Consider the following 14,084-nt stretch of genomic DNA (forward strand, 5'->3'; position numbering starts at 1 on the left):
CCTCGGAGGCTGCTCTTGTTCCGAGGTGTCTTCACCACGGCCTGTCAGGCTGCAAACCAGAGCGCCTGCCCCAGACGGCAGCAGAAGTGACAGCAGCCAAGGATGGGGACCCGCCAGCTCCTGGTGTCTTTACGCAGAGTCACAGCCCCAGCGAGACCCCTCAGCCCAGGAGGAGTGAGGCCGGGCCAGCAGCGGGGGCCCGGGAAGCCCCACGTCTTGGGACCTGCTGGGGCAGGGCCCCCTGGATGTCAGGCTGCAGGTCCAGCAGCTGGGGCGGGCATGAGGGCCTCCTGCCAGCTCTGCCCATCAGCCAGCTCCCTGGGAGAGGCAGCACTTGCCGGCCACAGAGTTGGCCCCAGTCTCACCTGGCTCCCCTCCCCCACCAGCTGGGCCCTGCACCGCCCAGCCCACACAGCGCCCCGCCCCTCCTTGACAGAACAGTATCTCTGGGACTGACAAGTTAATCCAAGACCCACATTAGCCCTGGATCCCCTGGGAGAGGTGGCTACTCAGTTCCAGGGCCAGGTTAATTGAAGTGATAGGGAGTGGGGAGGAGGGGGCAGGGCTGGGATTGCGTGGCCTCCTTCCCTCTCCTGCTCCCTCCCTCAGCTTGGAGGAGCCAACTTCAAAAGCCTCCGCCTGGCCTGCCCCTCTGCAGTCCTCCAGGCAGCCTGTCCAGGGAAGCCGTTGGCTGGTGGTGGACCTGGTGCGGTGGTGCACACCCCGTCCGAGGACCCCAGGATCATGTGTGTGGCCTGCTGGCGGGAGTGAGGGAGGGCAAGACGCTGAAAGGCCCATGGTGAGCAGCTGTGGGCCTCCTCTAGGGAGGGGCTCACTTGGGTGGAGGGGCTGGGGGTACACACAGCTCAGGAGACACTGCTTGTTCCCCTGAGTCCCACCGGGAAATCTCCGGTTGGCTCTGGTCACTGTGTCACTGTGGGTGGCAGTGGGTGCATGTGCCCTGGCTTCTGGTAGTTGGGCGAGGGGGGCTCCCGGGTGCCGGGCCACCCTGTTCTAAGCTGGGCTGAGGCTTGAGCCAGGAAGTGGTACTAACAGGCCAGGTGGGACTCCCAGGGCAGCCTGTCTGCCCCACCTGGGTAGGACACAGCAGGTGCTGGACATCCTTGCAGCTCCAGCTGGCCTGCTTAGGAGTCAGGCTCTGGTTTTCGCTATGACCTCTGACCCAGAGCAGGCAGAGGGGATGACGTGGCAATCCTGAGCCCACCAAGTTGGCCGTGGCGTGTGTGGTTGGGGGGCCAGGTTCAAGAAGGGGCCGTAGCAAGCCGTCTGCTCTTCCAGCCATTGCCGCTTCAAGCTCTGAGCAGGAGCTGCCACCCCCACCAGGCCCCCAGCTCTAGGCGAGGGTTGGGGTGCTGCTTGGTCAGGCTCCCCTGCCAGGGCTGGGAAGCCGAGTCGAGTCCTGTTATCTCGGTCGGGTTCGCATGATTAATTTTCCAGCCCTAGATCTGCTGTCTGACTCCATGCGGGGGCCCAGGGGAAGGTTTGGGGCTGGCCCCTTTGAGTGGCTGGGAACCTGGGGGCCATCAGCTGTCTCCTTGATGTTTGGGCTTTTTCCCTGTGGGAGCAGGCCCTCCACTTTGGGTCCGCGGAGGCCCGTGGCATAGGCTGCCTGGAGCGATGGCGTGGGGCGGCTGGTACAGGCAGAGGGGGCTTTTGCAACTGTTGGTTGGGGCTGGATGTGGTGGCTGCTTCTTCCTCTGTGGCTTCTGGGAGTCCCCCCAGCTTTCCCCTTCCAATAGGGTGCGGCTTGGAGCTCTGAGCCCCTGCCCCAGTTGGGTCGGAGGTACAAGGAGTTCCCCAGTCCCCATGTCTCTGAGCTAACCCAGAGGGCGCCAGTGTGGGACGTGCGGAGTTGAATGGGCGTGGCCATGGGTGGGGCAGCCTGTACTGGGACAACTTCCTACTGTACCCCCAAGAGCCTGCAGACCAGCCCCACTCGAGCTGTGCAGGGTCAGGTGGGCCTACATGGACCTCCTACGTGGACCACAGAGCCAGGCTCTCCTGCCTCTGGCCCTGCCCCCTCAGTCTCCTGCTGGGCTCTTCAGGGCTCAGTGACATGGCCTCCCAACCCACATCACTCACCCCTTGCACATCTTTGCAGGGAGCATAGAGCTGTCTGGTTTGCAGACTTATCTGTTGTCTCTCCTGATTTATCCCGCCAGGCCTGTGCCTACAGCCTTTCTTGGCTGGTGACATGTCCATTTCATAAGGCTCAGAGATCCCGTGGTGTGGGGCTTCTGCGGAGACAAAGTGCAGGCGGGCTGGCTGCTCCCTGTGCTGGGAACCCCCGCCCCCAGGCCTAACCCCAGCCTGCTGTCTCCTCCAGGTATCCCCCAAGCCTGCACTCTGGGCGCTCCTGTTGGCGCTGCTGGGGACCGCGCCAAGCCGCGCCCATTCCCCGGCCTGCAGCGTCCCCGACGTGCTTCGCCACTATCGCGCCATCATCTTCGAGGATCTGCAGGCTGCCGTGAAGTGGGGCGGGGCGGGGGCCGAAGAGACCAGGCCAGGCTCCAGACACTTTCATTTCATACAGAAAAACCTGACTAGACCCGGGAGCTGGGGACGGCGGGGACGGCCTCGGGCCTCCTGTGGCGCCCAGAAGGTATGGAGGAGGCGCCCCTACCCAAGTTCGCCGGTCTGCTCCTCTCTCAGTCTCCCCCGACCCCCACCCCGCCTTCCTCCCTTCCCTCCCCAGGAGCACAGTATCCTCCTGTCCATCTCATCCCTGGGTCGGACCCTGCGCGGGGCGGTGGCCGGGAGCCGCCGCGGTGCCCTGGAGAGAGCTGCGTGGACCGTGGCTGTGCGCACCGAGGCGGTGATGCGGCGCCACTGCAGGACGCTGCCCCAGGTGTGCGTCCCTGAGTGCAGCCGGGGCCAGACCTCCCCTAACCCCACAGGGCCGCCGCGCGTCCTGGGGCTCCATGGCCCTAGGCTGAGGTCGGGCTGGGCCGCGCCTCCCTTCCCGGGCCGGGCTGGGCGCAGGGGCCGGGCTGGGCGCGGGGGCCGTGCGCATTCGCTGACCGCCCTGTCCCCGACAGCGGAGCCGGCGGCCCGAGGTGCGCCCTGCCCGGCGTCGCGGCGGCCGAAGGCAGCTCCTGCTGCGCGCCCTGGACGCCGTCGCCACCTGCTGGGAGAAGCTCTTCGCGCTGCACGTCCCGGCCTCCAGGGGCTCCTAGCGCGGCCCGGCCTGGCTCTGCCTCCGGCGCCCTGCGCGGGGAGGAGAACCAGCGGGGCCGCGGCAGAGCCTGGAGACGCGCCTCGTTTTGTCGACTTGTTGGTGACCTCGGCCCCCCGCTCGACGCAGCCCGCGCTCCCCGCAGGGCCCAGGACTTGGAGAAGGGAGCGCGCCCGGCCGCCGCTGGGTCTCGGAGGAGGCCCGCCCTCCACGCGCCGAAGGCCTCAATAAACGGAGCTGGCGCTGCGGGTCCGGCACTCCCTTCGCCTGCCTCTCTGTGGGCCTGGGACCGCCCCGGGATCTGCGCTTCGATGGCGGGGGGGCGGTGGAGGGGGAATGCGGGGACCGGCACCTCCTGTGGCACCTGGACGGGGCGGAGCCGCCGCTCCCAGCCTCGGGCAGCAGAGGGCGGGCGCGGGACGCTGGGCGCGCTCCGGCTCGGTCAGCTGCTCCCGGCTGGGCGGAGGGGAGAGCGGGGGACTCCTGGGGCCCCTAAAACGTCACGTATCCATCCTGCTCCACTTTGGACCGGGGCCGGGGGTGGAAATTGAGGGGAGGGGAAGGCTGGACTTGGTGGATTCGGAGCAAAACAACCGGATAAAGGAAACGGGCCCGAAGGGAAGCGGGAGCTGCGGGCCCTGGCTGTGAGCTTGGCCAGGCTATTTCCTGCTGCCTCAGGAGGGGTGGCCACGGCCTGGGCTCAGAGACTGCCCAGCCTCCTCTGCAGGACTGGCCAGGCTGGGGCCTGCTTTCTGGCCCCTGGCACCCTGCATTTGCTGGGGGACTGACCCCTGGTTCCCTCATCTGATGCACGGGTCTGGGAGTCTGTCACCCGCTCCCTGATCTCGGCCCATGGAGGAGCACAGGAGGTAAAGTCCCTGACACCTGTTCCCTCCCCTTCCCTGAGAGGCAGCGGGCAGGCTGTGCCTCTGGCATTCTTTGGGATCAGGGGCAGCAGCAGAAGAAAGAAGTAACCTCCCAAGCTAACCCTGGCCCAACTCCACACTCCGTGTTAATGTATTTCGTCTGCACAGCAAGAGCTACTGTCTGTTTTATAGATGGGGAAACTGAAGCACGAGGAGGCTGTGAGACTTGCCCCAAATCACAGCCAGCAGTGTAAGAGCTGGCCTCAGACCCAGGCCCAGGGCATGGGCTCTGCCATACGTCCCCTGCCTGGAGGCTGGGGACCAAGCTTCCTGGACTTCAGAGCCTTGGACTCACCTGCAGAGTTAGCACTTCTGACAGAGTCCCTGGCCATGCTCTGAGCACAAGCACCCAGCAAGCGTTCCCAGGCCTACTTCTGCATTGCCTGCTCCATGGGGGCCAGCGTGGGCAAGTGTGGGAGGGATGAAGGGGAGAGGCAGGGTGCAGGAGCCCCAGCTGGAGCCAAAGCACTTGAGGGAGGCACTCGGACTTATCCCTAGGCAGCGGAAGGTCTCTGGTGAAAGAGGGATGTTAGAATTGGGAATCTAGAAAGATCCCCGCAGCTTGTGTGGAGGGCTGGTGAGGATGAAAGGGTAAAGAGAGGTACAGGCTGCCCAGGGTCCTGGCTGGAGTACCTGGGTGGGTCTTTGGGGAACCTGAACATGGGAAGCACTAAAGGGGGAGTGGGTCTGTTTGAGGTCCCTGAGGGAGCTGGGGAACTGTGGGCGACTTATGCTGGGGTGTGGAGCATAAGGTATGGACAGCAGAGCGTGGCTGGGAGGCAGCTGATTTGGGGCCCGGAGAAAGAAAAGAATCCAGGGTTCTGGGCTGGGCTCAGGGACAGGATGGGGACAGGCCCTCCATGAAGGCTCCCACTGTCACACTGCCCCAGGGGCAGCTGACTTCTTGCGCTTAGACCTGCCCCAACCCCTGGGCCATGGGGAGGGCACTCCTCTCCTGTCCATGCATGACCTCCTGGGCTGCTCCATGGCTCCTGCCCACCCACAGTGCTCCCGTTCCGCTGTTCAGAGCAATCAGAGGCTGGGGATGTGGGTGGGCAACAGAAACAGCTCCCTCTACCCAGACTGAGAAAGGTTCAAACAAACCACAGCCTCTTGGGGGCAGGAGGAGGAACAGAGGCCTCAGGGTTTTGGGGACACATGTCCGTGCCTAGTCCTGGGCCACAACCACACGGATGGGTGAGAAGCCCTGTGTCCTGGCCCATGGCTCCTCCCCTCACGCAGAATGGGAGCAAGGTGGGCTTTGGGCTTCTGGGACAAAGTTCACTTGTCCAGGATGGCGACAGCCCAACCAGACTAGGTGTAGGGGCATGTGTGGAGCTACAGGAAGAGGCCCAGAGCTACCGAGAGCCACTGAGACTAGGAGAGAAGCCGCGGTGCCTGCTCAGACCCGAGAGGCTCAGGTCCTCTTTGGGTTCAGTGCTGGGACCGTAGCCCTTCTGTAGCTCCATGAGGATAGAGGCATGTCTCCCTCAGCATGGTACACCAGCACCTGGCCCAGGCTAGCACATGAGCTGCTCAATAAATGTTTGTTGCCTGGAACTGACCAGAATCAACCCAGAGATGGAAAGAGACTCACTGGCCCCACGGCCGATAGGGACAGAGCCATTGGCCATGGAACCACTGAGGGCAGATCCCATGGACTGGCCCTGTATGTCCATAGACCGACTGGTGGTGCCTTCCCTGCAGAGGCCCAGGGCAGGTGGCCTGAGCCTGGTTCTTTGTAAAATACTGTTTCTGGGTTGGAGCTGCACACGGTACTGTCCTGTCCCACCCTCATGCCTTCTCAGGGCTTGGCTGCTCCAGGGAGGTGGGGGCTGTGCCAGGGTAACAGATGGGGCCTGCAGGGCACTGGCTGGGGTTGTGCAACTTCCCACAGCTCAGGAGTCAGACCCCTCCATGTGCAGCGCTGGGAAGAGGGGGCCAGGCAGGCTTTGAAGGGGGCCTGGGTCCCAAGGCCTCCCCAGACTGGGCGCCTTTGAAAGAACATCTGGAACTCGGGCAACTGGCTAGTCTCTGGATTTGCAAAACCAAGTTAATCCTGACTTTTCCTCTTGTGTGTTCCCCACCCCTGCCCCCAAGCTCCTCTCTCTCCCCACCCCACCTCCACCTCTTCAGCGGTGGGGGATGCAGCCTCTCATGATCTCCCAAAGCACCTTCCCCCACCACCACCGCCGGCCCCCACCCCAGCCTGGGAGTTCTGCTGAAGCTGACCCGAGGGAGGTGGTGGGACAGATGGATGTTGTCTCAGTACCTGCCATACCCAGGCCCTGTGAGCGGACAGGACAGAACACCACGCCGCGGCTGGAGACGGCTGGGGAGGAGTGTGAGTGGTCCTCAGAGGAAACAGCTGCGCCCAGACCTGGGAGGTGCCCGGCCTTGTGTGGGCTCTGAGCCCTGCAGGTGTGCAGGGAGGCCCCCCTGCTCCAGCTGTGGCTGACTCGGAAACAAGTTCCCCCCAGCTCCAGGAAACACACACTCACTGGTGGGGGGAAGCCAGGTGCTGGGGCCCATTGTCTCTGCCAGTGCCTTCAGGACCCTAGGGGAGGCCCAGCGACAGCCCCCATCCTGCCCCCTCCCCAGGAAAAGACCCAGCTTTGTAAACACAGAAACAACCATCGCTGCTCCCCGCTCTTCCCCCTCCCCATTAAAATCCGGAAGAGCCAGCGGGAGGTCGCACCTGCTGGGGGAAGCGAGTCCTTGTTTTGGGGGAAATGAGGAGGTCAGGCCTCTGGGGGCAGGGCAGGGCCGCGGGCGCTGGGGAGGTGGGCAGCCCTGGGGCTGGACGCGGGTTCCCGGGTCGCCTTCCGGCCTCGCTCCCGTCGGGAGGTCCCGACACGGGCGTCCGCGCAGCCTCCCCGCCTGGCCTGGCCGGATTGTGACAGCCGCGGTCAGGGGCAGAGGCGGCCAGGGCTCCCCACCAGGTGAGCAGGCCCTGTCCTTGGCGCCGCCTGCCCGGCTTGAGGCCAGGGGTCCGGGCTGCGGCCCGAGATAAGCGCCGCGCCCGCCGCCGTTTCCTGCACTTCCAGCGCCGCCGCCGCGCGCGGCTTCCTGTTTTCTCGCGCTGGCGGGCGGGGGCGTGGGGGACGGGACAGGGGTCGTGGGGGATGGAACGGGGTCGTGGGAGATGGGGCGGGGTAGTGGGGGTTGGGACGGGTCATGGGGGATGGGACGGGGTCGTGGGACACGGGACAGGGGTCGCGGGGGACGGGGCGCGGTCGCAGTAGACGGGGCGGGGGTCAGGGGGACGGGACAGGGGTCGTGGGAGAGGGAGCAGGGTCGGGGAGGATGGGGTGGGGTCCCGGGGAACAGAGGTTGCAGGGAGCAGGAGCAGGCCAGAGGAGTCTCAGTAAGAATGAACTTGGCCGGCGCGATGGCTCCCGCCTGTAATCCCAGCACTGTGGGAGGCCAAGGCGGGCGGATCACGAGGTCAGGAGTTCGAGACCAGCCTGCCCAACATGGTGAAACGCCTGTCTTTACTTAATAATACAAAAATTAGCCGGGTGGGGTGGCAGGTGCCTGTAGTCCTAGCTCCTCGGGAGGCTGAGGCGGAAGAATCGCTTGAACCCGGGAGGCGGAGATTTCAGTGAGCCGGGATTGCACCACTGCACCCCAGCCTGGGTGACAGAGCGAGACTGCGTCTCAAAAAAAAAAAAAAAAAAAAAGACAAAAAAGACGAATGAACCTAGGTGCTCCGGGAGACCCTGCTCCTTCTGCAGCACTGGAGCCGGCTCCTCAGGCTCCCTCCCTGGCTTGGGGCAGAAGTGGTGGGTGGGCCGGACGGAGGGTGAGCCAGTCCTTGTAGGGCCTTAGTTTTGAGGGGCCTGTTTGGGATTGGAGGTTTGCAGCTCTGGACCCCCCTTTCCGGGGCAGCTGTTCCAGTACATGGGTTCCAGGTACTTAACCTATCGTTCAGACTTTGTTATTAGAGATACACATTTTTGCAATTTTAATAAAAACACATCTACACCAAACATTGCACACAAATGTTCATAGCAACATTATTCATTATCAATAACATTATCATTATTCATGATAGCCGAAAAGTAAAAACCATCAGTGTCCATCAGTTGCCGAATAAACAAAATGTGGTATATTCATACAAGGAGAGGAGGACACTCAGCCACAAAAGGATTGGAACGCTGGCAGGCCACAGCATGGGTGAACCTCGGAAGTGTGCAGGGTGAACCAAGCCAGACACGAAAGGCCACATGTTATCCCACTTATAAGAAATGTCCAGGCCAGACACTGCAAATCCACAGAGACCAAAAGCAGTTTAGTGTTTATCGGGGCAGGGGGCAGGAAAGACTAGGGAGTAATGGGTTTCTCTTGAGGGTGATGAAAAGCTCTAAAATTAAAGCTGGGCGTGGGGGCGCACACCTGCACTTCCAGCGAGGTAGGGAGGATCACTTTTCGAGGCTGCAGGTTCTAAGACCGTTTCTGTGAATAGCCTCTGCACTCCAGCAGCCTGGGCAACATAGCAAGACCCCGTCTCTTAAAAATAAATAAAGGCCAGGTGAGGTAGATCATGTCTATAACTCCAGCACTTTGGGAAGCCAGGTGTTCAAGACCAGCCTTGGAAACATAGGAGTCTCTACAGCAAAGCAACAAGAAGCTCCGAGGTAGAGCGTTTGACTGCAACAGACAGGATGCCCTAAAATAATATAGTGGAGAAGGTTTCCAGCCTTGTGACTACAACAAAACCACTCCATCGCAGACTTAAATTTTATGTAGACTTTGTAGAATGTAAGTGGAGCGGTTTAGTTTTCTGGGGTGCTTTTCCTGCTGAGTGGTGGGGGCTGAGTGGTGGGAGGCTCGGGTCCCCACATGTGCCTTTCTTGCCTGCCCCAGCAGGACGTTGCTGGGGTCAAGTCTGCTCTTCGTCTGGTGTGTGGCTGGGTGTGTGTGTCTGTGTTGGTGTTCCCAAGGGTGTGCAAAGTGATGACTGTATCTGCTGGGGACAGAGGTGCACCATACCCACTTCCAGCCCCCATTTTCTCTGACTCTGCCCCTGGGCTGCCTGCTGGGGAGAGTTCAACACCTCACTCAGCTCACTCCTGGGACAAACTGGATCCTGGGCATGGGAGACGGGAGGGGAGCTGTGGCCAGCGCCAGGCAGGGCTGCTAGAGCTTCTCACCAGGAGCTGAGGCCTGACTCAGCAGGAGGAGGGTGGAGACCTCCCTCGGAGCCTCAGGGAAGAAGGCAGACAGGGCCAGAAGTGGGAGGGGTGTGCAGCTGGTGCCAGAGCTGGAGCACCCAGGCCCTGGGGCTGTGGTCCTGCCTAGCAGGGCTGTTCAGCCTTTGGCGGGTAGAGGGGAGATCCCTGGGCCGGGCCCTGGAAGAGGCCGTGTAAGGAGACCCCACCCACCGCTGCTGAGGGCCGCAATTGGAACCAGGTGCCCTCAGTGGAAACCTCTTTCATGTCCCCTTCTGATCCTTCTCCTGGGCATTTCCAGCCTCTGGGCTGGGACTTGCTTCAGCTGGAGCCCCCCACTAGCCCCCCACCCTGGCACTTGAAGGAGGGGCTTCTCACAGGTACCCACTCTGTCCCTTCCTCACACAGACCATGAGGCTGTGTTGCCACCCAAGGTGTCTTCCAAGCTCTCCACCCCATTGGTCTAGAAGGGGGTGCGATGGGGGTGAGGAGTCCAGAATAGGGGATGCGTGCTGGCCGTGAGACTGCCACTCTGGCCTCCCCCAGGCTGGCTGGCTGTGTCCGTGTTATTGGGGAGATGCCCAGCCCTAACAGGGAGTCACTGGAGGCCAAGGGCGGGGGCTGTTCACATGAATAAATTCAGCAGGACAGGCTGGGTCTGTTGTCTCTCTCCTGCCCTGGTTGGGGGTTGGGGGAGGGGCAGGTGGTCTCATGCCTTGGTCAGCCACTTGCAGACTCTGGCTACTGGGTCACCCTCTGGCTGAGATCCCCATGGAAGGGGGTGCATCTTGGGCCTGCTGACCCCAGGACTCCAGGGAGTGGGCCAGAGCAGGAGTTGGTGGCCATGAGAGCTGGGTGTGGCTTGCACTCACCAGTGTGAGCATTTATCTCATGGTATGAGCCCATGAAGAGTCCACATTGGTGCCTCAGAGACCCCCACTCCCCACCGAAAGACACATGTGGCTTGTGTCCCTTTGGGTCTCACCTTCTCTGCTTCCCTGCTGTGTACTGGCAGACAGTGCTTGGCAGACATGGGCAGTGACCTCAGTGTCCTGTGGGCTGTGTCTGTGCCTGTGCCTGCCTGGTGCATCGCTCTCTACCTCCGAGCCTGTCTCCTGCCCTCTTCAGCATCTGTTTCTCCTTGTCTGTTTCTGTCCCCTCTGCATGTCTCTGTCCTTTTGTCTTTGAGTTCTGTGTGCTCTGCTGCCAATGTGGTGGGGAAGGGGCCCCAGGTGCAGCCCCTACTGGGGGCCCATCTGAGGGGTGGCACTCATGCTGATTAATACAGAGGTGACATGCCCTGCTCCAGGGAAGGGTAGCTGTAAAATAGCCCCATTTCACCCCTCCACACACACTCAGGCAGCAGGCACAGGTCCATCCCGCCCCAGGCTGCACATCCACGTGCCACCCACACGCTGTCCCGTGCATGAAGGGCCACACTGGGAGTCTCATTCACATACACACAGAACCACAAGACACACTCAGAGGCGTGCATGCCCCCTGTACCTGGGAGGCTGAGCCGTGAGCGGCTTTTTCCACACCAGGGCGGTCAAGTTTCACTCTCCCCACCGACTCCCCCCCATGCAGAGGGGGTGCTGGGGCAGGATACGCCCCTCCTCTTGGCTTATACTTGCCAGGCCCTAGGGAGTGTGTCTGGGTGTTCACGTCTGGGGGTGATTGCCCCAACCTTCCCTGAACACGTGGGCTCGAGGTCAAGAGGACCAAGAGGTCAGCACGGAAAGAGGGTGTCCAGGCTGGGCGTGGTGGCTAATGTCTGTAATCCCAGCACTTTGGGAGGCCGAGGCAGGCGGATCATGAGGTCAGGAGATCAAGACCATCCTGGCTAACAGTGAAACCCTGTCTCTAGTAAAATACAAAAAATTAGCCAGGCGTGGTGGTGGGCGCCTGTAGTCCCAGATACTTGGGAGTCTGAGGCAGGAGAATGGAGTGAACCCAGGAGGCGGAGCTTGCAGTGAGCCGAGATTGCGCCACTGCACTCCAGCCTGGGCGACAGAGCAAGACTCCGTCTCAGGAAAAAAAAAAAAAAAAAAAAAAAGGGTGTCCAGTCCTCCTGGGGACTAGTGTGATACGCTCCAGAGTTGGGGGGTCTTGGGACGTGAAGCCTAGGCTCTCCTGCCTTGGTCATTGACCCTGTCTCTGGGCAGAGCTGGACAGGTCACCCGGGTGGGAGGGTGCTGTGGGTGTAGCAGGGTGCTGCCCTCCCTGGGGTGAGTGAGAACAGCTGACAGAGACCCCTGGAATCTGTGTCTGCACGTGGGCTGCCAACCTGCCAGCCTCCCTCAGGAAGGGTGCCGTACTGGGCAGCCCTTGGGCATGGAAGTTTTAAGGCAGAGGCAAGGGCAATGAAACCCTGCCACGGATGTGAGGGGATTGCTGGTAGTCCAATGTCTGATAGGCCTGAGTTAACATCGGGGTGGGACAGGAGGGCAGTGGAGGGTTGGGGGGAGTGTGGACCCCATGCCTGCTACCCATGCTGTCTGGGCTGTGTCACGGAAGGAGGGAGGAGTGCTATGGGGTTCAAGCTAGGAGTCAGGCTCCCTGGGGGCGATTAGGAGGGAAGGGGCGTCCAGGGCTATTTGGGGGACTGCTCTTCCCTCCCTGCAAACACCACAGATGTCAGTGTGCAGAGGAAAGGCCCGAGGCTTTATTGTGGCCTCTCCACCCGGGGACCCAGCCCCAGGCTCCTCCTTTACAGCAAGCAAACATCTGCAGTCCTCACATTTCAAAAGCCTTTGCCGCAGTGACGGCTCTGATCACTGACACTTGTTGAAAGAAAAGTTTAAGAGTTTAAGTAAAAATTAAATATATTGTATTAGGTATAATTTTTTAAAAGGGCAAAGTAAAAAATATTAATACAATCTGGTTGTAGAAAATACACTGCAAGAAAAGGAACAGGTGCCTCAAAAATGTAACCCTGGCAACTCTGCCAACAGGTCCTAGGCTCCGGCTTCCTGGAAAGGCCCCAGGACACGTGGGAACTCCAGGCACCCTCGCAGGGGCCCTCCCGAGGGCAGGTGGCCCAGAAGCCCAGGGAGGGTGGCCTGGGAGGCGGAACGGGCACAAGGCCGAGCATCACTGGCTCCTAGGGGGCTGTGACATGGAGCCAAACATACACGCGTGCGAGAGGGTAGAGCGGGCAGCGACGCGGTCGGATCGGTCGCGGGGGCTGCGGGAGGAAGCGCTGCAGGGACCCGGGCGGCGCCGGCGGCCTAGCCGGAGATGCACGCGCTGTAATAGACCGCGCTGCTGGCGTCCGACAGCGCGGAGATCAGGCTGCTCTCCTCGGGGCAGGACATGGCGCGCGGGCCCAGTTTGGCCAGTGCCACGTGGTACGGGAGCCCGGGGGCGTCGGGCCGAGTCCGGCTGCAGTTGAGGTACTGGTCGAACTCGGTGAGGTCCACGTCGGCCCAGAGATCGGCGGCGGGCCCCAGCGGCTCGGCGCTCTCCAGCGGCGGGGCCTCGGGCGGCGGCGACAGCGGGCCGGGGTACGGGCCGGGCGTGCCCAGGGTGCCGTAGTACAGGCCAGCGAGCGGCGCCACCGGGGGCGCGGTCCTGAGCGCCTCCGCCAGGGGAGCCCCGTAGCAACCGCCGGGGTCCCGGGACAACTCGGTGGGCGCGTAGGGCGCGCGGAAGGCTCGCAGCGCGCAGTCCTCGGGCGCCGCGGGCGGTGGGAAGAAGGCAGCCTCGCCGGGCTCCAGGCCGTCCAGAGGCGAGCGCTCGGGCGTCGGCAGCCCCAGGCCGTCGAACTCGGCGCCCAGCGGGGGCAGCTCGCGGAAGGCGCGAGCCGAGCCAGGCGCCGCGGGGAAAGGCTCGGGCGGTGGCTGCGGGGGCGCTAATCCGGGGAGCAGGAGGCCGGGCTCCAGCCGCCGGGCCTTGCGCGCCTGCTTCTTGCGGCGCGGCCGGTACTTGTAGTTGGGGTGGTCGCGCAGGTGCTGCACGCGCAGCCGTTCGGCTTCCTCCACGAAGGGCCGCTTCTCCGCTGCGTTCAGCTCCTTCCACGCTTTGCCTGCGGGCCGCGGGCGCCAGTGAGTGGAACGCCGTCGGGCGGGTGGGCGCCGAGCCCTCCGTGCGCCTGGGACGCCCCGCGAGGGTTCGGCGCAGCCCCCCGTACACCGCGACCCCGGACCCCCGCGCCCCGCGCCCCCCGCCCCCTCCGGCCCGAGCCCCCCCGCCCGCTCCCCCTTCCGGCGCCCTCCCGCCGCTCACCCAGCATCTTGCTGAGCACCGCGTTGTGCAGGTCCGGGTTCTGCTGAGCCAGCCGCTTGCGCTCGTCCTTCGCCCACACCATGAAGGCGTTCATGGGCCGCCGGATGCGCGACTCGTCTGCCGCCTGGCGTTCCCCGCGGCCGGCCGGGCTGAGGCCATAGCGCCCCGGCTCGGGGCTGCGCGGCGGACTGCGCTGCGGGCTGGGCGGCGAGGCGGGCGCGGCGGGCGCGGCGAGGGCGGCGGGGGCGGCGGCGAGGCCGCGCGGGTCAGCGGCGGCCCCGTGTCCCGGGGCCCATGCACAGTCGCGGCGGGCGGGCGGGTCGTCCTGTGCGCCGTAGCCGGGCGGCGATCTCTGCATTCCAGCTGGGCGCGGCCTGGGCGGAACGGAGCGCGGGAGCGCGGCGGGCGGGCGGCGGGCACTGCGGAGCCGGGCGCGAGGGCGGGCCAGGCCGGGAGGGCGGACGGCGGTGGGGACGGCGGTGGCCTCGGGCCGGACGGGCGCCCAGATATAGCGGCTCGGGGCCAATCGGCGGCTGGGCGGGCGGGCCGGGGCGGGTCGGG

General features: G+C 63.5%; 2 protein-coding genes across 2 annotated transcripts; one reads left to right on the forward strand and one right to left on the reverse strand.

Annotated features, from left to right (window-relative positions):
- The first annotated feature begins 654 nt into the window (after window positions 1-654).
- On the forward strand, window positions 655-3,453 carry C10H20orf204 (chromosome 10 C20orf204 homolog). Its single transcript, XM_045364210.2, has 4 exons — window positions 655-799; window positions 2,348-2,623; window positions 2,717-2,869; window positions 3,060-3,453. Exons 1-4 carry the CDS (start codon window positions 797-799, stop codon window positions 3,195-3,197), a joined length of 570 nt encoding a protein of 189 aa, XP_045220145.1. The 5' UTR covers window positions 655-796; the 3' UTR covers window positions 3,198-3,453.
- An 8,486-nt stretch (window positions 3,454-11,939) lies between these two features.
- Window positions 11,940-14,004, reverse strand: SOX18 (SRY-box transcription factor 18). The gene is made up of 2 exons (XM_015430067.3): window positions 13,524-14,004; window positions 11,940-13,323 (listed from the first exon to the last, which is right to left on the reverse strand). Exons 1-2 carry the CDS (start codon window positions 13,879-13,881, stop codon window positions 12,527-12,529), a joined length of 1,155 nt encoding a protein of 384 aa, XP_015285553.2. The 5' UTR covers window positions 13,882-14,004; the 3' UTR covers window positions 11,940-12,526.
- Window positions 14,005-14,084: the final 80 nt, after the last annotated feature.

The sequence above is a fragment of the Macaca fascicularis genome, chromosome 10, assembly GCF_037993035.2.
Source record: "Macaca fascicularis isolate 582-1 chromosome 10, T2T-MFA8v1.1".
NCBI classification, from domain to species: Eukaryota; Metazoa; Chordata; class Mammalia; order Primates; family Cercopithecidae; genus Macaca; species Macaca fascicularis.

Bases quoted from the DNA above. Each gene is read 5' to 3' on its own strand.
- C10H20orf204 (XM_045364210.2), top strand. The intron at 2,624-2,716 runs GTATGGAGGAGG...TTCCCTCCCCAG, and splicing joins CCTCCTGTGGCGCCCAGAAG to GAGCACAGTATCCTCCTGTC. The intron at 2,870-3,059 runs GTGTGCGTCCCT...TGTCCCCGACAG, and splicing joins ACTGCAGGACGCTGCCCCAG to CGGAGCCGGCGGCCCGAGGT.
- SOX18 (XM_015430067.3), bottom strand. From the start codon at position 13,881: ATGCAGAGATCGCCGCCCGGCTACGGCGCACAGGACGACCCGCCCGCC. The intron at 13,324-13,523 runs GTGAGCGGCGGG...CGCGGCCCGCAG, and splicing joins GGTGCTCAGCAAGATGCTGG to GCAAAGCGTGGAAGGAGCTG.